The sequence below is a fragment of the Biomphalaria glabrata genome, chromosome 2, assembly GCF_947242115.1.
Source record: "Biomphalaria glabrata chromosome 2, xgBioGlab47.1, whole genome shotgun sequence".
NCBI classification, from domain to species: domain Eukaryota; kingdom Metazoa; phylum Mollusca; class Gastropoda; family Planorbidae; genus Biomphalaria; species Biomphalaria glabrata.
In genome coordinates, this window is record NC_074712.1 from 8,095,211 (window position 1) to 8,120,304 (window position 25,094).

Consider the following 25,094-nt stretch of genomic DNA (forward strand, 5'->3'; position numbering starts at 1 on the left):
GGTAAAGCGCTTGGCTTTCAAACCGAGAGGTCCCGGTTTCTAATCTCGGTGAAGACGAGATTTTTAATTTCTGGATTTTAAGGAGACCCCTGAGTCCAACTTTGACTTTAGTTAGGGAAAGTAAAGGCGGTTGGTTCGTTTAGCTGGCCACGTGACACCCGTTGGGTAAAGCAACAGATGACCTCTACATCATCTGCCCCACAGATCACAAGGTCTTTTTTTTTTTTTTTTTTTTACTTCGTTAGGTTTGGTCAAACTTCTGACGCTTGTTTTCCTTCAGACGTCATCCATTCGTATCACTGGACATCAGGCAGAATTTCAGTATTCCGAAAACTAGAAAGTCGCACAAGAACACTTCAGACAGATATTCACAGATCCTGTTACACATTTGATTTTGTTGAGTTCTTGGCATTCACTGGCCAAGTTCATTCTTCTTCACAGATCTAGATCTCACCAAAAAAAAACAAAAAAACATTAACACGTGAGATAGCGTTCACTAAACTAATGGGAACAAGCTGTTTCCTACTACGCTATTTGTGCTGCTCAAGAAACCAAGGCTTTCTCAAGTCTCCACCTAGTTTCTTTCCTTTTTTTTTAATATAGATCTTAGCATTAAAGGAATAAGTGGGACATTCTAGATTAGATGAATGGGAGATGTATTTAGGGTTTTAGGAGCGAGAAAGATAGGAGTTTGGGAAAAGGGGGCAGAAGGGGTTGAACAGCAAGGCAGGTAGGAAACTCTTGGCCGGGTTTTACCGATAGCTGGGCACGGCGCCAAATGGCACGTGCCTGTTTCTAGAATCCTACGTCACCGGGAGATAGCTGTGAAACCAGACCGTAGTAGATGGAATTTGAAATGGAGTGGGGAAATAGAGAGAAATTAGAGACTGAAGTGAAGGGTGCGGTTAGTAGATGTTGAAGACAGATTAGGTGAGTGGTTCGATACGGAGGAAGGGCGCATGCAACAATAGGGAAGTACTGACCGAGCATACAACTGGAGTGAATTTTCGGCTCATGCAACATTAGTGAAGTACTGACTGAGCATACAACTGGAGTGAATTTTCGGCTCATGCAACATTAGTGAAGTACTGACTGAGCATACAACTGGAGTGAATTTTCGGCTCATGCAACATTAGTGAAGTACTGACTGAGCATACAACTGGAGTGAATTTTCGGCTCATGCAACATTAGTGAAGTACTGCACATCCAACTGGAGTGAATTTTCGGCTCATGCAACATTAGTGAAGTACTGACTGAGCATACAACTGGAGTGAATTTTCGGCTCATGCAACATTAGTGAAGTACTGCACATCCAACTGGAGTGAATTTTCGGCTCATGCAACATTAGTGAAGTACTGACTGAGCATACAACTGGAGTGAATTTTCGGCTCATGCAACATTAGTGAAGTACTGACTGAGCATACAACTGGAGTGAATTTTCGGCTCATGCAACATTAGTGAAGTACTGACTGAGCATACAACTGGAGTGAATTTTCGGCTCATGCAACATTAGTGAAGTACGCTGTCATATAATAACAGTGAAGGGCTTCTCATTCATCAGTCCATAGCAGGCTGAACATTTTCACTAGTGATTTGAGGCAGTCTTGTCCTAGATACTCTATTGATTCATAAGTGTACTCTGCAGTAAGAGTTCCTTGTGTTAACTTATGCAGTAAATGCCTAAGTTCTGCCAAAATAAATGAGTTTTTTTTTTTGTAATCGACATTTTGGTTCTGACGATAATTTATAAAACACAAGCCTTTTAAAAATAAACACTGTTCTGTTTTTTTTTTCACTTTATATATAGAGAATACGTTCACCCCATCCCCACTCCAAAAAAAAAATAAATGTGTACTTATTTGTACAATTTCATGAAGGCATATTGCAAACTATGAATGACTGCCTGGTCGTGTGCTACGTGCTTGGGGCATGTCGTCTCAATTGCCCCCGCGTTCCAACCCCGCTGTCCGCAATCCCTCGCCTTCCTGTGGAAGGTTTGGTCGAGGATGTCATTATCTTCCATTCTGAAGGAACATTTGAAACATGTAGCGTCTAGAACACAAAGTGTGAAAGGTCAGATGGATACCTGAGGACCATGATATTGACACACTTCAGCCACCCCCCATAAATTAAAGGTTAGGTTTGCGAAACTAAACCATTAATCGTTTGTTCGTTGTTGTTTTTTTTTTTTGTAGTTTGAGGTTTTATAAATGAAATAAACCATTTTCGTGTGCTGTTTGGTTCTATCATTGTTTCATTTTATTTTTGGTCAGTATTAAAACACACACACACACTGTTAGTGATATTTACACAATAATTACACAACAAACTTAAATCTCAAATCTGATGGGCACAAATGAATATTTTTGCTTTAACACAAATACACATACAAAACATAGATATGTATCATTCTTTATAAAGACCTAATAGAATGAACATGTACAACGTGACGTCTTCTCGTTCCATGACCTTTGAACTAAGGTGAACAAAATATTGACTTGAACTTCTATTGGTCACACTATTCCAGAGGCGTAGTGAGCAAAACGTGCGCCCGGGCCGCGGTACATTATTGCCCCCCCCTCCCATTTCCATGAACATCACATAGAAATATAGGCTGCGTGTGGCACCCCGATGAGGGTGGCGCCCGGGGCATCGTGCCCCCCCTTGCCCACCCTTACTTCGCCTCTGCACTATTCTCTTGCTGATCACAGCTGTTTCACAGCGTCACTTTGTGAATCTGCTTGTCAGAATAGCAGAATAAATAGCAAGAGCACTTTAAACAAAGACCCGTTTCTAGCTAAACCCATCTTGTTGACTTTTTATTCATGCTGTGTTTCTATTGATATCTACAATGTCTGACAATGTATCTATTAACTAGCTCTCTGAGACCTAGCCCAGGTAGAGTACAAGAAAACATACACAACTGGAGAATAAATCTGCCATTTCCAATTATCACGCTTGAGGCCTGGAGGAAGAGAGCGCTGTATTTAGATCTAGGATACTTTATCCACCCTCCGTGTTGTAGCCCTAGTCGGAGTGAAGGCTCTTAACGTTGACTTAGCATGGCTTTTGTACATCAAAGGTTCTCCAACATTGCGGAGAAGAGTCTATATCGACATTCTCAGTATTTTGGAGGGCTCAGATAAGTTGTCCAATATATGAGATGAACTGGACAATGGTTTCCACACCAGGCAGCTCTCCATACAGTTTTTATTCTATAGGGGTGTTTTTGGGGGCCAATGTCTTGTTTTCGATGGAAATGCATTTTTGTTGGAGATGGTCGACATTATCTGGGGACACTCCACAAGGGCAAAGTTTGGGCCCAATTTTCGGCTTTCGGAGCATCGGTTGTTTCATTCTGTTTTGTTGTCACTTGATAATGACATAGATTATTGTTGAATAAAATTAGGTGCCTTTTTTTTTAGGTGTAGATGTCTAGATAAATGAAACAAGTTAATGAACCTTTAACTCTTTCTCTCCGCAATTATTTACCACATTCTGGTGGAATCAACGCTGGTATCGTCAGTTAGGAGAGAAAGAGTTAAGGGTCAGCGTAACACAAATTCATTGAGTTCTAGAGTTAATACTTAATTTGAGATATTCATTTCTACTAAGCGACACACCAAAAAAAAAAACAAACAACACAACTAAAAACTATTGGGGAGTCTTAATTAACTATAACGGTTGAACAAAAAGACTCATCGGTGGGATCTAGATCTAGTAGATTCTAGTTCATTCGTGACAACGGTCACGGAGTTTTGTATAGTTTATGTGTTGTCTTTGACTTGTAAGACTAGACATTATTATTTTTTTTAGACGTTTTGGTTCGTCTGATTTGTTACTGAATATACAGGCCGGTGATGCTGCTACTAGATATATAGGCCAGTGATGTTGCTGCTAGATATATAGGCCGGTGGTTTCGTTACTAGATATATAGGCCGGTGATGTTGGTACTAGATATATAGGCGGTGATGTTGGTATTAAATATATAGGCCGGTGATTTTGCTACTAGATATATAGGCCGGTGATGTTGCTACTATATATATATATATATATATATATATATATATATATATATATATATATATATATATATATATAGGCCGGTGATGTTGTTACTAGATATATAGGCAGGGGATGTTGTTACTAGATATATAGGTCGGTGATGAAACTGCAGTCACTTTGAGCTAGAGTTTGATCTGCGAAATGATCGAGATAGAAAAAAAATGCTTATTTTTACTTCGGTGTCTTAGTTTCATCAACCTTTTCATATTGACGTTAGAAGTCCCAGTTGAGACTACGTAGTAAACAAGTGACATTCTGATAAAGCTAGAGAGAGAGAGAGAGAGAGAGAGAGGTAAAGGAGAGTGTACGTAAACCTCTACCCCCTCCCCCCTTTTTTTTACACTGTGCCCTTTTGTGCACGAAAGGTACCAGAAATAAGGCACCCAGCAAAACCGAAAAATAAAAAGTTATGCTTGATCAGCTCAACATGCTTGCAGGATTGCATGTGGCACGACACGTGATGACGTTTGGCACGGTGTGTCGGGGTGTAAGGTGATAGGGCCGGCCTTAGGTGATTGGAGGCCCTAGTCAGAGTAAATTGAGTAGCCCCAAACGAAAATGTAAAATAAACAACAAAAAAAATATAATCACGCCATTTATTAACAACGTGTCCGTCTCGAAATCAATCAATATGTCTTCGACTCATTCTTTAGTGCTAATTGAAGATGACCATAAGCCTGACATCTTTCCAATGGCAGCCGATATGCTGACTGTCCTCTGCATGGCTTGAACCTGATTCTCCCGGGATCGTGTTCAGGACTTTTTCCTGCCAATTCGTTGACCACCTCTTTTAAAGCCATCTGCTTTTTTTTTTTTGCCTTAAGATAAACCAGACTCGTACTAACATATTTTCATCAAGAGATCTTCTAACATTGCTAGTCAAGCAACTAAATCTAAATTTTCGTTAATAAAACCTTGGAGCTAGTCCAGCAGACATAGAACCTTAGAGCTAGTCCAGCAGACATAGAACCATAGAGTTTTACTACGTTTGAGATTTGATCCAAGTTTCGCTGTTATCTGATTATTTTTTTTTTAGTTCTATGCGAGGCCCCCACCAATCGGAGGCCCTTGGCGGCTGTCTAGTTTGCCTATGCCTAGGGCGGCCCTGAAGGTGAGCAGATCAATTCACAGGGTTTCTTTAGCACTTCCTCTTGCAAAAAAAAATGTTTTTATGTTTTGTGTTGTGTTATATATATAAATATTACTTACTTGATATCGGTATCAGTTCGCACAGTAATGTTTCATATTGCTCTTTCTATAAAAAAAACAACACTCCTGTTTAACATACAACCCTCTTTGATTCTCGATCCAAAATGCGCATTCAGTTTAATTTCCCCAGTGTGTTCTCTATATTGTTGAGAGCGATCTACGAGACGCAAACATATAGATCTACATCTAATAGATCTGGATCTAAAACTGTTTGAAATGTTTTAGAATTCAGTAGTCACTTGGAATCGTTGGGTATGAAATGTTGATCTTGTGAGGGAAACACAGAGAGTTTGTAGAGTATCGGCGTCTCTGCTGTAATCGATTTCCTCTACCGTACTAGATCTGGTGTGACGTCACGTAGGTAAAGGTCACCGGGTCATCATGTAGTAAATTACTCACACACGAGCTACTCACACCGATAGGCGAGGCCAGGACATTGTCAGTTAGTCTCTCTCTCTCTCTCCCTTCTCTCTCTCTCTCTCTCTCTCTCTCTCTGCCTCTCAATGAACCCTCCAAACGTAAAGCCTACGTGGGTTGATGTGAGAGACTACGGCGACGTGAGAGACAGAAGGGGAAGAGAACTCCCCCCCCCCTTTTTTTTTTTACCTGCCCTGAGAGTTGGGTCTTCTCCCCTCGTTGTCTGAGCTCGTTTAGTGACCTGCTTAGTTCACGTACACTTCGGGAAAAAAAAAAAAGAGGCAGCAAATTTTGTTTTTTCTTTGAGGATTAGTTCGTCGTCTTTTTCTAGTGTTCATCTTACGGATACAATCGTTCCTGTTTCTTGTTCTAGGCAACTGGCCTATCATGTTTTGATTTCCCAGCACCTTAGATGGTTGTCGTTTAACAAAAGTTTCACAACTAACCTTCCGAATAGAGAGTTTTGGGATTTACAGTTCTATAGCACTTAGTGAAACAAGACCTTGTTTGACTTGTGCTTATTGTGTTACTATTATGTTGTCTAGTTAAACACATTTTGATGTGGTATTATCACCAACAACCAATTTGGATACATTTATATTTCACCACCTTTTGATCAGTAATTGTGCTGCATATTTTAATTGATTGGTCTGGATTTCTAGCGACATTTATAAATTAATAAGTGAAAGTGTTTTGTATGCTATTATTTCATCGCTTGTAAACAGGCCATGTTGTCACTGCGTTGAAATGGTTCTGGAAAGCACACTGTCCGGCTCCTCCCCACCTCAAGTACGTAACTACAGCCGATTCATTGTGGAGACCACCCCGCCATGTTCTCCCAGGATACGGACCAACCTGCGCATGGCCACGTCCGTGCCCTGCAACTTGAACCACCTGGCGGTGTCCGCCTCCACGCCGTTGGTGCTGTTCGGGCCTCCGAACCCTTCGTCTTTCATGGCCCGCAGGTCGTGCTCCAGGGTGGCCTCTACGTCCTCGACAGCCGGGACGTCGTCGGATAATGATGATGACGATCCGTGTCCCGGCTCTCCGGTCAGTTCCGACGGTGCCACGTTCGTCACCACGAGTGTGGTGCAAAGCGTCGGCGCCCCCAGGTACTCTACGGTGGCCTCACATGACGTCAACATGGGCTCTGATCACAGTGACCACGAGGTGGACAGGAGCGGCGACGAGCAGAACGACAACGTGGTGTCCACGCACGCCCCCATTATGTTTTCCAAGCGCACCCCTCTCCAGCCGTCGTATACGCTTCCCTTGACCCCATCGTCACCCCTTTCCACGCTCCCACATTCGCCCTTACACTCGTCACACCACTCCCCGCTCCATTACTATCGGCGTAACCACACGTGGGCGCCCATTTCGACCCAGGTCCTCTCTCAGCGCCCCTTGACCAGCCTGACCAATAATATCACATTCAGTTCCAGGTCCATGTCCAACAATTCCATCAACATTCTTCCCGCCAGCAGTCAGGCCACGGCTTGTAGCAGCCAGGCCACGGCTTGTAGCAGCCAGGCCACGAATGGTAGCAGCCAGGCCACGACCTGTAGCAGCCAGGCCACGAATGGTAGCACCCAGTCCTCAACAGGGGCTCCCCTTTCAAACGGTACACTTATCCAGTTCAGACAAGGGCGCCGACTAAGTCTCCCTCATGTTTGTGTTTCAGTTCAAAGACTTGACCTTCAGCGCCAGAACTCTGAGGACAATGATGCCGTTCGCGGGCAGATTGTGATCAGCCTCATCTCCAGGGACAGGGGAAACGCAGGCCCCGGGCAGCAAGTGCCTGACTCCTCCAGCAGCTCACCTTCAATACCTTATGACCCGAACGAGTTGCCTGAAGGGTAAGTACAGTGTTTGCTTTGTGTGTGTGTGTGTGTGTGTGTGTGCGGCATGCGCGCGCATCTGCTTGTCTCTCGTGTCAACAGTTATGTGCTCATATGAAGGCAGTCATCTGTTTTAGACCCTGCCACTATCATATGTGTGTTGTCTGGGGAGGGGGGGGGGCGCCAATTCAATGCCCTTTCCACAAACTGTAATGACTTAGATGTGTTCATTGGCGTACTATGGTATAACATTGATTCCCTCCCCCTCCCCCGCATTTTGTGTGTGTGTGTGTACGCCTATTCCTCACGACTACACCGACCCTTATAAAGAGAGAGAGTTCAAATCTTTTTGTAACTTTACAAAAAAAAAGTTTTAGTTTAAAGGCTAAAAATAGCCGAACTTTAACATTTGCCTAACATTTACGTAACTCGTCTGCTATTGGAACAGGGAGGTGTTCATTGTCTTAATTCTATGCTTCACATCCGCTCTCGAGTCTATAGTCTTGGGGAAGTTTCGAGCCCCGGACGCAAGGGGGGAGGGGGAATCACTGTTTACGCAGGTTCAAGTCATCTTGGTAAACACATCTCTGGACTTGGAGGGGGCGGTGTTGGCCTGGAGAGGGGGGGGGGTAACATATACACTTGTAAGTATTTAAATACATCGGCGGATCACGTAAGTGGGTCCGAATGTGGTGTCTGGCTGGTAGGTGTCGACACAAGAGCTCGGGATGTTGTGATAGCTCTTCCGAATATTGACCTAAGCATTGCTACTTCCTAAGTGAATTGAAACCATGATGATGATGACATCTGATAGCTCTGTATTAAGACTGCTCGGTAATAGACTCTTTGTTTCACAGTAACACTATTATAAAGAAATACACTTGAATGTAGAGGCAGGCTTCAAAGCTATCAGTCCACTGTCCTTCTCTGAAATATGCTTCGTCCATCTGTTGTTATCGGTCTTTGACTTGTAGCACCAAACTGCCGGTAGACAACTAAACCGTATTAGGCGCAGGCTTATTATATTTTAACTTGTAAAACTTGAAAGAATTTGAACAAAACTAACTATAACTTTTGAACTATACAAAATTGAGATAAAATGAAATCAATTTAGTAGACGTTTGTAATAATATAAAGTGGTATTTTGAACAACCTCTAACTCACAATAACACTTCTTTTCAGTCTCACGTTCTGGAGTCGTCTGTCCTAACTAAGACCGCTGACGACAATGCTACTTATCTTGCATCATTCACAACCAATCGCTAACCTCTTCCTACCGTCACCATAGAAACACACACACTCCATTACACCATCGCGGTTCGATGATGACCACTTTTGTCGTCCAGGGGACCGAGGGCTCTGCACTGGGGTTTTGTGCCTCCTCATGCGGCTGGATCGAGACCTATGTGAGCCCAGAACGTTCGGCTGCACACTGTGAAATTAGTCTTACCTAGCGAGATGTAGCGTGAATGTATTATGCGTGATAGTAAGCACCCGTAGCAATGTCATGGCGACATCTGTCTGTCTCCAGTTCATTTGTTTGTCAAACTGTTCCACCCCTTCACTTGTGTTTGTGTTCAACTGATGACAGGCCATTAACATTTGTGTGTAAGATTGTTGGTGTCCTCGTGAGTACTCGACAACTAAGTCATAGATCAGTTTTGAGAAACGTTAAAGTTCCTGCTTCACTTTGTCTAAAACCTTTTAAATTGTGTGAACACTTTGTCACGTGGTTTTACATCAGCCCCATAGTACAGCCTCACTTCAGACCAACCTCTCTTCATAACTGCCTCAATTCATACCAACTTCTCTTCATAACAGCCTCAATTCATTACAGCCTCACTTAATACCAACTTCTCTTCATAACAGCCTCAATTCATTACAGCCTCACTTAATACCAACCTTTCTTCATAACAGCCTCGATTCATTACAGCCTCACTTTATATCAACCTCTCTTCATAACAGCCTCAATTCATTACAGCCTCACTTCATACCAACCTCTCTTCAAAACAGCCTCAATTCATTACAGCCTCACTTCATACCAACCTCTCTTCAAAACAGCCTCAATTCATTACAGCCTCACTTCATACCAACCTCTCTTCAAAACAGCCTCAATTCATTACAGCCTCACTTCATACCAACCTCTCTTCAAAACAGCCTCAATTCATTACAGCCTCACTTCATACCAACCTCTCTTCATAACAGCCTCAATTCATTACGCTTATTTCATACTACTATGATGCAGTACTTAGCTTTGTTGATAATGTAGTCGCTTTCAACTTAACATGTGCCCCGAAAGTTGTTTTGTCTTTTCGCTTGTTTTCAAACTCATAGTTCATTTGTTTTTACCAGGTATGACACGATTGGGAATGAGTTATTTGTTTCGTACATAGGGGAAGTTTTGACTTGGAGACAATGACGCCACTAGTACAAACTAGACGAGGTTTGGAGGAGAAATAGCGAAATATCACCCGTTATAAACAGAAGACTTCTTGACTGCTTTAGAGACAATGAGCTTTTTATCAACGTAGAGATTTAGCTTGACGACATTCGACGTTTCCCTACTATTAAACTTCTTGTTCGACATTATCAGCGTCGACTACCTCATAGTGTTGGCCTTTCGCTTATGTTATTGAAGTTCGTGATGTGAGTGTTATCTTCGTTTGACTTATCTGCATAATACACAACGTGGAAGCGCCTGGCAATATCAAGTGTATGATTGCTTTAAGCTAGAAATTGATAATATTAGTGTAGACATGAGCTAGTAGCCTAGCACTGCCAGAGAACTATTCAATGAAAATAAGTGTCCACTGAAGAATTTTCAAACCATCAGACATGTCTTCAGCATAGTCTGTTTTGGACAGTTACAGGAGTTCATTTTATCTTTTTTTTGTCTCCTGTTCTTCTACCAGTGAAAGCAGCACTCTAACTCAGTAGTGCTTGTAGCAAGCTCGTCTATTGATGTCTGGTCACACTCTGGTGTTTGGTCGTGAGACTGTGGACTATTTCTTTGGTTTGAAATCAAACAATCTTTATTCTCTCCGTTTTTATTTCACTCACTTTAAGGACGAAGCCATCCCGCCCTACTCTCTGGGGCACGATGTGGCCCTAAAGTGTGCCGATGTGCCAAAAAACTCAAAAATTCAAACCCGCCCTCGTCTATCTAGAGATGTATCCGCCTTATCCTGAGATTTGTTCCCGAAATAGTGCTGAACTGTCTATTCAGTGGTGACTCTCTAGCCACAGATGTTAGCGTGAGTCCAGGGTGAAGCTAAACATTTCATCACGTGTGTCTGTGTTTGCGGAAGTACAACTCCCCTCCACGGGTATGCTGGGAAAGAAAATGTCTGACTACTGGCACTTATCTTTCCCGTGTGTCAAGAACGGCTATCGTAAATGTTCTTCGGGCAGACGAAAATTAATCTTTAAATGACCTGTCACCACCACCTTGAGTTTGTCTTGGTCACTTTTCACCACATTGCACCAGTTCTTCTTTTCAACCCTGCTCTTCATCTCCTGACTTAACAATTCATTGAGCCGTCACAAAATCAAAAGCCTTTACCCCATACGACAAACAAAGAGCAATGCTGCCACGCTGAAGTTAGAACCTCGTTTTCCCAAGTCAGTTCTTCATGCTACTCTCTTGTGGAGTTTGACCTATTAGTTGATGTTGAGAGTCCATGTTTTAATTACGGGTTCTGCCTTCGCTCATTTGCTCCGCCTCCCCAGGCGAAGAACTTTGTTACAACTAGATCACTATTGTTATGTATTCTGACTTAGCAGTTTAAGCGTCAGGCCTCGTCGTGGCTTGATAAACAAGACAAAATACAAACTTGCGTTATTGAAGACCATGGAGTTCGCATTTTAAGGTCACCAAGATGTATATTTTCAGCATAGCACGGGGCTAGTTTGATGACTAGATGACTGAGACTACAGTTCTAACGAAGTACGGGCCTAGTTTGATGACTAGATGACTGAGACTATAGTTCCAGTGATTCCCATGAAATAGAGAGAACATTGCTTTGTATATTTCTACAAACATCATGATATTCTATTGTTGCCCTGGCTCACGCTGTGAATGAAAACGATCATCTTATGAATATGCGTGTGTGTGTGACGTCATACAGAGCTATTCTCTAATCAAATGCGTTTGTCTCTTGTTATACGACCAATAAACTGAGCTATGGGAGGCCCCGAGGCTAATTCAATATTGGCCATGAAAGTAAAGCTAGCCTGTCTAGTCGGTATACTCTACATCGACTCTACAGCTAGACGGCGTTGTCATTAAGTATGCAACAAACCTGAACTATTCTTCAAATCACCTTTGTTTCTAAAAAAATCTTTTTTTTCATTATACTAATGAATTCAAAATGTTATTTGTACACTATGTAAATAGCATGTAGATCTCTACCCCTTTCAGACCTTGCGATCTATGGGGTATATGGTTTACAGGTCTTATACACAATGAATACACCTTCAATACATATCGGCTGTCTAATGTTCTGGATGAGGAGGAAAGAAGAGACAATCAGACACACTATTCGTCTACTAAGTCTGTTCACGAGACTAGTCTTTGGTCAGTTGGTCAGGTCTTGGTAAAACGACCTTCATATGTAACCGAATGTGTAAATACGACCGACTGCGGCCAACCGTCATAGGAAGCCTCAACACTGGCTTGTGACATCACACCCTGTGGGTAGTTTAGACCAATAGCGTGCTGCCACGTCACAGGTCGTCTGTCGTCACTTTGTTTTTACAAAGGCTTACGAAGTTTGTTAAATATTATCTTTTTTTTTTTTTTTTTTTTTTTTGATACTTTTTCCCCCCTTTGACATAAATGAATATTCGTAACACTGTTACACACGAAATATTCTGGGAGATGGTCGGGGGCAAGTTTTAACCTCGTCTCAACGTGTTTATTGTTATACAACATTCCGCCTGCCTGCGCTAAATATGGAACTCTATTTCTGTTCCTTTGGGAGCCCGAGTGTTTAAGTATGTGCCAAGATTAAAGTCGTCATTAACGTCTTGTGTTTATCTGTTAAGTCTTGATAGAAACACTGCTAGCTGGGCCAAGCTTCTTCCACAGCTTGACGCTTTTACACGGGCCTCACGGCAGTCGTGTCGACCATAGATTCTTAGGAGATGATCTATTTAACGCCATTTTTTTTTTGTCTAGGTTCTTCAAATTTGTGGTTTGATACTAACATAGATAGGTTTCAAGTATAAATGATTTATTTGCCTTGACGAGCGATCTCACCTTAATATCACCAAGGCACTTCTTTCTATATTTTTTTTTGTTTTCGTTTTGTAGACTCTTGAGAGAATTTTGATTTACTTTGACTTGGACTGTGTTATGGGCGACTGGTTGGAACTGTAACATGGATTTTGTTTATCGTCGACGAAACTTTGCGGAGTTATCCGCCGTTTTATATCAAGAATTTCTCTCGGGCTATTAATGCTGAAACACTCACTGTGACGTATTAATATAGAATTAAAAGACAATTGTCAATCGGGCTTGAATAGGAAGCAAACACACGACTTCATTTTGAATTCTTCTTCTTCATTCTCTTTTGAATTCTTCTTCTTCTTTTTCTTTTGAATTCTTCTTCTTCTTCTTCATTCTCTTTTGAATTCTTCTTCTTTGTCCTTTTTTGAATTCTAAAGATGAATTTTTGACATTGTCTGCTTGACCAACGTAATGACGAGTTAGTCAATGAATCAGGTGATGGCCAGTGACTTCATCCTCTGACCAGTGTAGTCTGCTGCTCACGTTGGACAGAGACAGTATCTAGTTGACCAACGTTTAGTGTGTCCAAGGGGTCTCTTTGTTGAATGATTTGGACCAAGTTTGAGAAGTAGACACACACACACACTCTTCTCTCGTTCCTCTCTCCTCCATCATTATGTGAGGGGCCGCCCGCTTCTCGCTGTTTCAAGTTCAGCTCTTGATCTAAGAATAACTGTACACCCATGGCATAGTTTAGCCAGCGACTTACCTTTGGAACGTTCTGGTTCTACCTTTTGTGTTGGCTTTCTGGAGTTCCTACTCACTGACATCATCTCCCAGAAATAAATGGTTGGAGCTGAGCACGTTCTGTTGGGAGTTGGGAGGGGAGGGAGTCGCCACGTCTTTCGAAGCAATCAATTCATTAAAAAATAACTCGCTTTATTTTTTTAAATAAACTTTGAGATGTCGAGTCAAAAAATAACTGGGTTGAATTGTTTCCAGTGAATTGGCTTGCTAAACACATAACGTTGTACCAGCCTGGCTACTAGCTGTCCAATGTAGAGTACATAATTGTAACAGCCTCCATAAATAGTCTATGTAAGCGTCTGGAACACCAACCTACCGATGAAGTGTAAGCAACTACTTCACGGGGAGGATTCAGTGTCTTGAAGAACTACGGGACGTACACTTTTTTTTTCCCCTTTCTAATTCTTTAACAGACTATACAAAAGTAACACCATCGACTTTTTTGTTCCTCTCAGTATTTCAAACAAGATTTCAGTTTATTTGAAAATAGCCCTGGCAGGATTTGAGAACGTAGTGTAGACTTACTAAAATGACGAGGTGGCTGCTGGTCCTAGATCTAGTCCACTCGTTCCAGTTCTGTGTCAATGCCAGTTCGCAACTTGATAAGACAACGTAAAGGCGAGTCCAGAAGTTTGATGTATTTCATAACAAAGTTTCATCTTCAGCGGACAAAGTGGCGTCTAGTTGGTAGCACCAAATCTGTATCTCTGAAAACCTGTGTACACTCTAATGGCACGTTCCTAAAACTGTCACCTCATCAGTTTCTCTCTTACACTCAAGTGCCTCTGTTCTAGATTATCTTCTTCTTCGTACTGTATAGTGTATCGTAAACTCCTACCAGTGTATGCTTATAACGTCACTGTATACAGTCATAATCAGATTCGTGATAATGTGACTAGATGAAGCTTTAGGAGTAGACTTATTACTGTAGTAGTTAGCTAGTGTTACTTGTTAGCAGTTTGACACTATTGTCAGGCCCTGTGATAATGCAGTGCTTTCTCCAACCTTTCGACACACGAAACTTAAATTTTAACAAACATTTTAAATTTTAACAAACATTTTAAATTTTAACAAACATTTAAACGTGAAACAATGACCTACATCTAGACATACAACAATGATGTGACTTCAGTCTAGACATAAATAATAATGATAATAATACTAAATAGCTTTTATATAGCGCAACTTCCATGCTTATAACCCTCTCAGAGAGCTAAGGTCTCATGTGTGGACCAGTGTGGGGTATCTGGGAGGTTTCCCATGCTGCCTCAGTAAACACAATTCTTGCTCGAGTCGGGTGTCGAACCTCGAGCCCATCGATAGGCAGACAAGCCAAACTCAAGCGTACAGTCTCTCGACCACACATCCCATAAATCAATAATCTGACGTGCGTGAAACAATCATGTGAATTAAATCCAGACCTGGAACAATCCCATAAATCTCCTAGTCACGTTACCAGCGGCTACTATGTCTGCATGATGGTTGATGGATGTTAAATGCCACTGCTAGTCGACAGTTTGGGGACTATGGCCACTGGGAGGTGCAGACACTTTTTATCGCGAATTACTCAAAAACAGTTTAAGCCTGTCAGTGAAATTGTTTCCTTTTTTTTTTGTTTTTGGCTATAAGGTCAAGGTCTGAAATGTGGGACATGATAATTTAATGTCTGCTTTGTCAAAGGGCGTTCTACTTTTTTTTTTGAGGTCATACAAAAGGGCAAACGAAACCTTAAATAGGGGGTGGGGGTCAATAGAAATGTTTCTAAACGCCCAATTGTAATTTCAGCGTGACAGCAATCTGACATTTTTAATTTTTCGAATGAGGATGGAGAACATGGAATAGAGAAATTTTTATATATAGGACCCTGTATAAAGACATCAATGTGTTAAATTATATCAAGTTATTAGTTATCCTGGCTGACCCAAGCAACCCATTCCTTGCTTTAATAGCACTAGGGAAGAAAGACTATTCGAACAAATTTGTCCTAGCAAATGGAACAAGGAATGTTCCTTTGTCTTTGTGTCTTTCTGAGTATTTCATTAGGTTCAAACATAATACGCCTACAGTGGTTTAGTTTTCCACCAGCAGTTTGGTGCTACAAGTCAACGGCATTAACAGCACTTAGATTTTATCGTCCTTTCATTGAAAGTGGCCATACATTTTTGTCTTTCTCTTACTGGCTGGAACTCTTTGTTTTTGACCAATTTCATTAAGTATCTGATGAATCGATTCTTTGAGGTTTTGATCTTGTGAAGCAAATGTTGCATGGATGTTACAGACTTCATAGGGAGATGAAACGAAGATTGCAAGAGGATGTTTGTGTGTGAGAGAGAGAGAGAGAGAGAGAGAGAGAGTAATACGTATGTGACAATTAGAGAGATGGGAAAGCATACCTCCCAAACCATGTGACTTGATGGTCTCCCCTGTATTCATTGATTGCCTTACATCCGTACAACTAATTAGTTCCTGAACCTGGGCGTGAGCTCTCCTATCACGTGATCAATGTCTGTCGAATTTCAATTTGTTTGTACTACAGTCCAGACTATTTGTTACTTCACAACCTCCACTGCCAGTGAGTCACTAGCCTCCAAGCTGATTTACGGCAATTAGTTTTGTGTTCATAATCTTGTGTGTGTGTGTGTTTTGGAAAAAATGAAGTCTTTAACCCTTTCCTCCCCCCCCAGGTCTCCCTAATAGTTTGTAAAGTCTTTTAACTCTTTCTCTCCTGATTGACGATACCATCGTTGATTTGGCCCCATTACATTAACTTAATTTTTGGGGTTGTTAACTTTAATTTGTGTTGTATAAAAAGGGTATACATTGATCTTTACTAGTTATACAATTTTCTTATTAAAAGAAAACTATTATTGAAGTGTAACCCTAACAGGCTAGTGAAATACAAATGGGAAAAATTAATAATTCCTTCTGAACATGGAAAATAATTGCGGAGAGATTTAAAAAAAAAAGTGTTGACTGGCTTGGAGCCATTTCTTTGAACATATTTAGCTTCAAATAATTTTTTTCGTTAAAAAGTATTAAACCCTAATGGTTTTAAGTTTAGTAGAAGATAATTGGAAAATAATTGACTTGACATTCATAAATTGTTTGCTACAAATTCATAGTGCGCATATCTGTTTCTGTAGCGCAGTAATGAAACTGTATCAAGTTATTTAATCGGGGAGAAAAGGATTGGGAGTATGTTGAGAGACTAGTCGTACTTCTCTTTCTCTCTCTCCCCCCCCCCCTTTTTTTTTTTAAAGGGAGGGAGTTTTATATATTGAAGAGGTAGCACTAATAGTTTTCCCCATGTTATACTGTTATTCAGTTATAAATGACGAGAAACGCTAAAATTTAAAAAAATATGGCTAATCCAAATTTGGATGTTTGTAAACTCGATCTATATGCAGGTCAGTGCGTGCGGTCACCTGGCCGAGTAGCTATGAGGGTTTTTTTTTATTTTTGGTTGTAGAATTAGATATAGGCCTAGTCTAAGCCGCCTGCTGATGGTCGTGTCCTGTAAGAAAGGAATGTGTTTAACATGCTTGTAAAGTGGCTTTCATTTCTCAAGGAATGCGCAAAATGCACTTGCGTGCTGTCTAAATAGAAGTCTGTCTGTTAGTAATAGTTAGTGCACATGGGGGCCCCAGAAGTCGATGTTTACACTACGTTCATTGTCTGGGGGACAAGAGCTGGCTGCATCTCTTTGAAGACTTGCATCAGAGCCGAGTTCAGAACTCTCATGGGCCAAGAAGTGCGGAGAGCATTTCGGCGTAGTGTATGCACAAGTGGGCTACACCTAGGGCTGGATGGAAGGTGGATCTGTAAGTCACGTGTTATTAGCAGACGACTGCACTAACCTATGTGAATGTGATGTTTGGAAAGTTGGTCACGATTGTATATCACTAGGCCTAAATTGTATACAGGGAAATATTTGATTTTTACGTAGACAGACATACTACTCTGTAAAGTACATCTTAATAAAAATCTACGTGCTGATAAACCCTTTGAAATGTGCGTGGTATATAGCAGAAGCATTTGTTGAAATACTTGTTCATTTAGAGAATCTAGACCTAGTTTTGTTTTGCAAGTGTCTAAGTTAATATGTTTGTTGTTTTTAATCTTACATTTTTTGTTGGTAATATCAGTTAACTCTTTCTCTCCGTAATTATTTACCACATTCTGGTGGAATAAACGTTGGTATCATCAGTTAGGAGAGAAAGAGTTAACACACATACATGAGATACATTAGCACATAGAGTCTAGTCTGATGTAGTCATGTTTCAGAACGTAGGATGAGAGAGAGAGAGAGATGTGGAGGAAAAGAGATGAAAAAAAAAAAAAGGGGTGGGGGGAGGGGGAGAAGTTGGTGTGAGAAAGAAACGTCTATAGAATTCAAAGTGCTAGGTTTATATCTGTATTGGCTCTGAAAATTAATGAAGTGTATCTCTGCAGGTAGTTCTGTGTCACGTCAGGTGTAGGCAGTCAAAACAAACAGTTCAATTTCCCTCTCAATGCAACCAACGAAGAAACATTTTTTTTTCAAAACCTGGCTGTGGTTCTTTTTGCTCCAGCTTCTAGGAACTCTGTCACTACCCTCTATCTCAGTGATGGGCAAACTATGGCCCGTGGGCCAAATCCGGTCCCCTGAAAAGCTTTATCCGGCCTGCGCTTTAAAAAAAAAATAATTAGAAATAAACAATTTCATTCACAATGTAGGAATTCAAGTTTTCAATACTCGATAAAGCATTAGAATAATAGTGTGAATTTTAATTTCTATGAACCATTGGAATAATAGTGTGAATTTTAATTTCTATGCTTCACACAAAGTAGTTGTCCCATGAGTAGAGCTCATGAATGGCCTAATCTTAATTTTGTGTTGTTGTTGTTTTTTTTTAGCACGCTCTGGTCCATCTAGCAACTAATGGGTACCTGACATTAATTGGGGAAAAGCTAAATCGGTTGTTTACTGTGCTGGCCATCTGATACCCTCGTTAATCTTGGACCACAGAAACTGCCGACATCCACATCATTTACCGCTTAAATTGCAAAATCTGAGAGGGTACATTCACATTTTGCAAAGCTCTGTTTGTCTAGCAAAAAGTTTGTACATGTTATTCCTCCCACACCCAATCTCGGATCAAGCGGAAATTTTGCCAGTTATTTCTTTTACCTGACAACACAAGAATCAGTTTTTAAAAAATTAACCAATTAGTTAATAAACTATCGGTAATTAATTATTTTGTTTGGTATCTAGAACAAGGGAAAGAAATTATACTATGTCAGAAATAGATTGATGGATGAACTTCTCTGTTAACTTTTAATAATAACCTAACCAAATTAAGAAACAAATTAAGAACTTTTTACAAAGCACTCCTAGCTGGGCATTAGTTAAATTTTGATATCATTCAATCTAATACTAAATTTCTGTATTTTTATAATTAAAGAAATTAGCGGCCCGCCAAAAGTTTTCATTTAACTTGTGTCCTGCTCCTCAAACAATAAGCCCATCACTGTTTTATCTATTACAGTGTGGCCTCACTATTTCCTTCTTGATTCAACTAGTTTGTACCACTGGGCATTGAGCCACCCCCAAGAGTTCTCTAGTGGACTTGTGAATCAATGGAACATTTTAGTCATGGTTTTCACTATGATTACTTACTAACCCTCTGGTGCTGTCAGATTCAGCACAATGACACACACACACACAATAACATGATGTTTCTGTGTGACATGCATCACCCTCTCCACACCCCCCTCCCCAAGCTCCCCCAGTTACACTTAAATTAAACATGACACAACACACCTGATTTAAATGTGACACACACTTGACACGAAGCTCAAGCCTATTCTGCTCCTGTGATAAGTCATGTAATAAGCAACACTAGGGGGGAAATAGTTTTTCCAAGAGAAGACAGTTCCAACTTAGAAGCAAATATTTTTTTCTTTTTCTGTCAAGAACTTATCTTTTGTTTTCTTTCGAAGGAAATCAATGAACAAAAATTGATATACATCTAATCAGTTTGGTGGAGTGTGGGGGGGGGGGGGTGCAGTTGATCAATGTCTGTGTTTATAGTGTTGGCCATCCCAATCTCTATGTTTATACATTTTGGGGATCTCTGTGTTTACTCTGTATGGCGTTGCTATGTCTGTGTTTACATGCTTTGCAAAGCTAGCACTGCACAAGCTTCTTCATTTTGTAGTTTCCTTTCATGTACATCTTGTTTCTAGGTTTATTTAGAAATCATTTCTGTGTTTCTTTGGCTGTTTCCTGAACACTTTGTTGCTTTAATGCATTGTTTAGAGCCAAATCCCAAAAGCATCAAGAGTCTTTACATTTGAGCAGGGTTAGGTTTGTTAGCATTTTATGTTTGTTGATGGGGCCTAGAATGAGGGAGAGAATCTTGATTCCACATGGCAAGAATGCTTCTTGAACCATTATAGTTAAAACAATGAATATAAAAAATTATTGCATGTGTTTTGTTCCTTCAGAATTTGTGAATATTATTCAAATTTCTAAAACCACAATAATAATAATAATGCTTGTCTTCGAGTCCAAAGATTAGTGAGGCACACCGTATTTCTTATGGCTGCGCAGCCCCAGCTGTGACCTACATATTATGCCACATCCAGGGCAAGCATAACCATTGACCACAGGTGGTCGATTTAGATTTTTTCTTCGTCGTCTGCGTTTGTCCTCGGCAGCAGACTTTCTTTTGGTCTCAAATGTGTATCCCGTGGCCTTCGTGAGTAACCTCCAGCTGTCTCGTTCCGACGCCGCTTGCAGCCAGGTGCTCTCTTCTATGTCAACCAAGGAAAGTTGACACCTAAGCTGGTCTTTGAAGCGTTTCTGTGGGGCGCCTCTGTTACGTCGACCACCTTTTAGCTCACCACAATAATCTTTTAGATGAATATAAATAAGGTGACTAAGTAGCTTACTCGTTTGTTATAAGCCTATACATATAATGTGTAATAATTGTTGGTCTTGTTAATGTACAGACTGTTTGCTTTTGTATAAAGCTTATATCAACCCTGTCTGTCTGTCTGTTTGAACGCATTATTTCTCCAGCACAATATCTCCAATCAAGCTGAAATGCTGCTTAACTATTTCTTTTACCTGACAACACAAGAATCAATTTGAAAAAATAACCAATTAGTTAATTAACTACTGGTAATTAATTATTTTGTTTTGGTATCTCAAACAAGGAAAAAAATTTTACTTGACTGAAGTGGGGGTATAAGCTGAATTATTTCCCTTTATAGGTCACAGCTCTAAATTGAAACAAAGTATATATAACTGTACAACCTTCTCTTGTCATAAGTCCTCACTATCAGAGTGGTTAGCACGATGGCTGAAGAGGCATGAGCCACAAGTTCAAATCAAGGTCTCCCCCACCCCCTCGCTTTTATTTTCTAAATGCTTTTAAAAGCAGATTCTGTTAAAAATCCACCCCGATATCCCTTTCTCTACGCCCCCCCCCCTCAATTTTCCCAACTGGTCCAGATAAGTGATGGCGTATTAGGAAAGCCAAAAGCATGAAAAAGCCCTTAACAAAAACAATTTGTAAAAATCTTTCTACTCACATAGGTTTATTATTGCTAGTCTAAATCGGTTACAAATTTAATTACAAGACTGATCCAAACTAATTGCTACAACTACACAAAACATAATCTTTGTTTTTTAAAAAAAAAAGCATTCATTGTATTTTGCTTGATTAAACTTTTGTTTGTATATTTTGTGTCAATACAGGTGGGAGGAGAGAAGAGGTACCAATGGGCGTGTCCATTATGTCAATCATGTCACAAGGTCTACCCAGTGGGATCGTCCAACAAAGTGAGTAGCATTGTTCTGTATCAGCTTCCTAATGCAGTAACCACACGCCACAATCACCCAGTCCCTGCAGTCACTGTACACAATCATCACCCAATGCAGTAACCACACGCCACAATCACCCAGTCCCTGCAGTCACTATACACAATCATCACCCAATGCCGTAACCATAGACACCATTTCAGCACAATTTACTACCATCACAGTGCAGTAATGTACCATCATCACACATTGCAGTAACTGTATACCATGTTCACCCAGTGCAGTAATATTCCATCATCACAATCATGGTAACCGTACATTATCTTCACCAAGTAGGCAGAAACAATGCACTACCATCACCCAGCACAATAGCAATATACAATCAACCACCACATAAAACTGTACCTCATGATCACCCTCTGCAGTAACCATATACCATCATCGTAACTTGCTGATGACTATTTTTTTTTTGTTTTAAATGCAGTAACTATTCACCACCATTTACCCAGAGCAGACACAGTCAATTAATTACCTTCCCCCCCTCCCCAGGTGTTCACTGTGGATGAATCTCCAGCCCCTGTTCAGTTTCTTCTCAGCCAATATTTAGGGAGCTGCAAGGGCTGCCTCTAAACAAACCTGTCATGTTTATCTACCTGTACACTTCACACTCAGCCCTGGTTACCTGGCTGACTGAATGGAGGGATTTCTTTTCTTCTAAGCTGACTTGCTAGACCTGGTGGTTTCTGGCAAGATTCATCATCTGGCTACCCACTTTTTGTTTGTATTTGTCCTCTTTTGTTTTGCAGGTTACATTTATTAAGAGATGTTCACCAGCCATAGATTTAAATGTGGAGATTTGCTTACCCCAAAGCATCCATTTTTAAATACAATTAATGCCTGGATAGGAAGGCAGAAAAGTTGCCAGTAGCAAGGACAAAGTTGACTGCATCATGGGATTGATTGATTGTTCTTGAAAGGGGGGGGGGGGCATTGCTTAAACAGTGTCCAGACCTAACAGGCAATCAGCCTTGTAGATACTAGAACTAGACACATACACATTGTATACAGCATGTTTAAAACAACACATGATTTTATTGTGTTTCCCTTGATGTCAGTGTAACTGTCAATCGATCAACGTCATGGTGAAATAGCAAAATGATGTCTTAGATAATAGTTTGTTGGTGATGGGAATGTTTGATGTGGTGGGATAGAATTCAACTCATATTTTGTGGATGATTGACATCTCTTAATTATATTAATCAGTTGTCAAAACTAGACGCACATTCTATGGGATTTAATACTATATGTACAAACATTTCTCATACTTTTTTGACCCAGGACCCCTAAATATAGTCAAAACTTGCCAGTGTGAAAAAGCTACATACATTTGTTTAAGTAGAAATGTCAAAGAAAACATATTTTGTTGAAAGAGTGTTTGTAAATAGCAATCACAAATTCCATGAGCACATATTTCTAGTTGGTTTCTTTGATTTGTCGAGGTTCATTAGGCACTGAATCCACATTCTAGGAAATAAGAAGACTGGAAAGCAGTCAACTATTCTGTATAATGACTTACAATGAAGGATAGAAAATTGGAAGTTTTGTTTTTGAAACCAAAATTGGTGGTATACTTGTTTAAACATTGATTTTAAGTTTCTCGTTCATGGATATTTCAATAAGCTGTATTAGAATGGATTAATCTGTGATTGAAGGCTCATTATCCAGTCAGGAATATTCAAGTGAAAATGTCTTCAAATCTTTGGTTTAAGTCGTCATAGAATAGTTCATAATAGACATATTAAACACTAGTGAATGGCATGTTGATTATTATTCAAATTATCCAATCAGATAAAATGGATTTTTAAGAGGACATTATTTTAGTTGTATACAATTTTCACCTTTTTTTCACACCCCCTTTGCAGGGTCTGTTGAACAAAGTTTGAGAACCACTGTATCATTTCTTGATACTTGATTGTTATTTTATGCTTTATTATGTTGAAACGTTTTTTCTTCCATGTATTACTGGGTTAATTGGTTCTATCTCTGTTCTTGACAGACCTGCTACCGAAACTTCCAGACCTGTCAGCATGGTGGGTACTCCACGCACTGGTGGAGGGGACTCTATGTCATCACCAGCATCCAGTGCCAGCCTGTCTAGTAGCCGGGCTGGTGGTCATATGTCCTCTCACAGCAGCAGTACCAGCCTGACCAACAGAGACAACAGGGACAACCTCTCTGTCAGCAGTGGCATTAGCGGAGGTGGTGGTGGTGGTGGTGGTGGTGGTGGTGGTGGTGGTAGCTCAAACATGGGTGGAGGCGGAGGTGGAGGCAGCAACAGTATCTCTGGAGACAGTTCCACCACTAGCAGCAGCAACAATAACAACAACACAACTTCCGTCCATCACTTTGTGCGGCGACGGTCTACTCGGCACAGGAATTATATGAGCCGGGCCCAACTTCATGATGCTGTGGAATTACCAGATGGTTATGGTAAGTTGCGTTTTAAGCTATCAGATGATCTATCTCATGCTATTATTAACATAAATCTACTGATTTCCATAATGGAAATGTGATATGTGGGTGGCCTTGCTTAGTCTAAAAGATATTCTTATTTGGAAACTTTGATTTTTTCTTTTAGTGTTAGCAGAAGCATAAACCCATACAAAAATGTCTAAAAAAGAAAGTAGTTATTACAACTTTTTTTTTTGTTGGACTATATTTCCTTTAGTTTGTCATTTATGCAAGTTTGATTTTTCTCTTGCATATTTATTGTTAAGTCTCTCATTTTTGCTCTTATAAATCTCTGTGTAGCCACAACCAACTCAGAAGATAAACTCAAGTGGCATTGTGCTTTATTAACTATATTAAGTAACTAGTGAACTTTATACAATGGCATCACTGAAACACTGGACTGTTCAATAACTGAATTGAAACACTGGACTTAATTACTGAAGTGAAGTGAAACTTTAATGTTTAACTTTTTCCTAATACAGTTTATGAAAAAAGCTTCTTCAGATCTGTAGAAAAATCACCAGTCTATCACCAGTTCATTTAAGAAGGTCACTTCATGGGCTACTCCATTCTATGTATACAAAACAGTACTTTTCCAAATCTCCATTCATTCGTCATACTTAATCATCCAGAGTATGCTGGCCTCGGTCACATGTGCTGGCCTCTGTCACATGTGTTGGCCTCGGTCACATGTGTTGGTCTCAGTCACATACCTCCCGTCAGTTTGTTTAATAGAATATTGAGTCTAAAAGCTGACAGTGTTTTCCTCATTCTACTCTTCACTAAAAGATATGATCTCAGTTGTCTTAATAATACACCATACTTGCCAAATTTAATCTTAGTCTTTGCACTTCTACTGAATCTGAATATTTCACCTGTTTTGATTACTTAATGTACTCTTAAAATGTACTCTTGACACACATCTGCTTAGCATGTCAACATGCTGTAGTCTTGTCAAACGTATGACAGGTCAAAATGTATTCTCAAAACAATCATTTTTTAGTCAGATAAAAATAATATGAACTCATTTCTTATTTTTTATTAAGTAGAGCAAAGAACCACGCAGCAAGGTCAAGTCTATTTCTTGCACACCAGGACAGGTGTGAGCACATGGCATGATCCTCGGGTCCCAAGGTGAGTCATGAGAATAGTATGTGGTGTACATGCAGAATGGTAATGAAATGAATCGTCATTGAATTAGTAGGTT

General features: G+C 40.3%; 1 protein-coding gene across 4 annotated transcripts in view; it reads left to right on the top strand.

Moving 5' to 3' along the window:
* Positions 1–25,094, top strand: part of LOC106055015 (E3 ubiquitin-protein ligase SMURF2-like) — a 74,800-nt gene that overhangs the window by 37,138 nt on the left and 12,568 nt on the right. For 3 of the 4 annotated variants that reach the window (XM_056018930.1, XM_056018933.1, XM_056018932.1), the window contains 4 exons: positions 7,373–7,547; positions 21,314–21,397; positions 23,433–23,866; positions 24,934–25,021. In XM_056018930.1, the coding sequence (XP_055874905.1) occupies positions 7,373–7,547; positions 21,314–21,397; positions 23,433–23,866; positions 24,934–25,021 (781 nt within the window). The remainder of the gene's footprint in view (positions 1–7,372; positions 7,548–21,313; positions 21,398–23,432; positions 23,867–24,933; positions 25,022–25,094) is intronic. The other variant, XM_056018931.1, reaches the window with a different exon arrangement.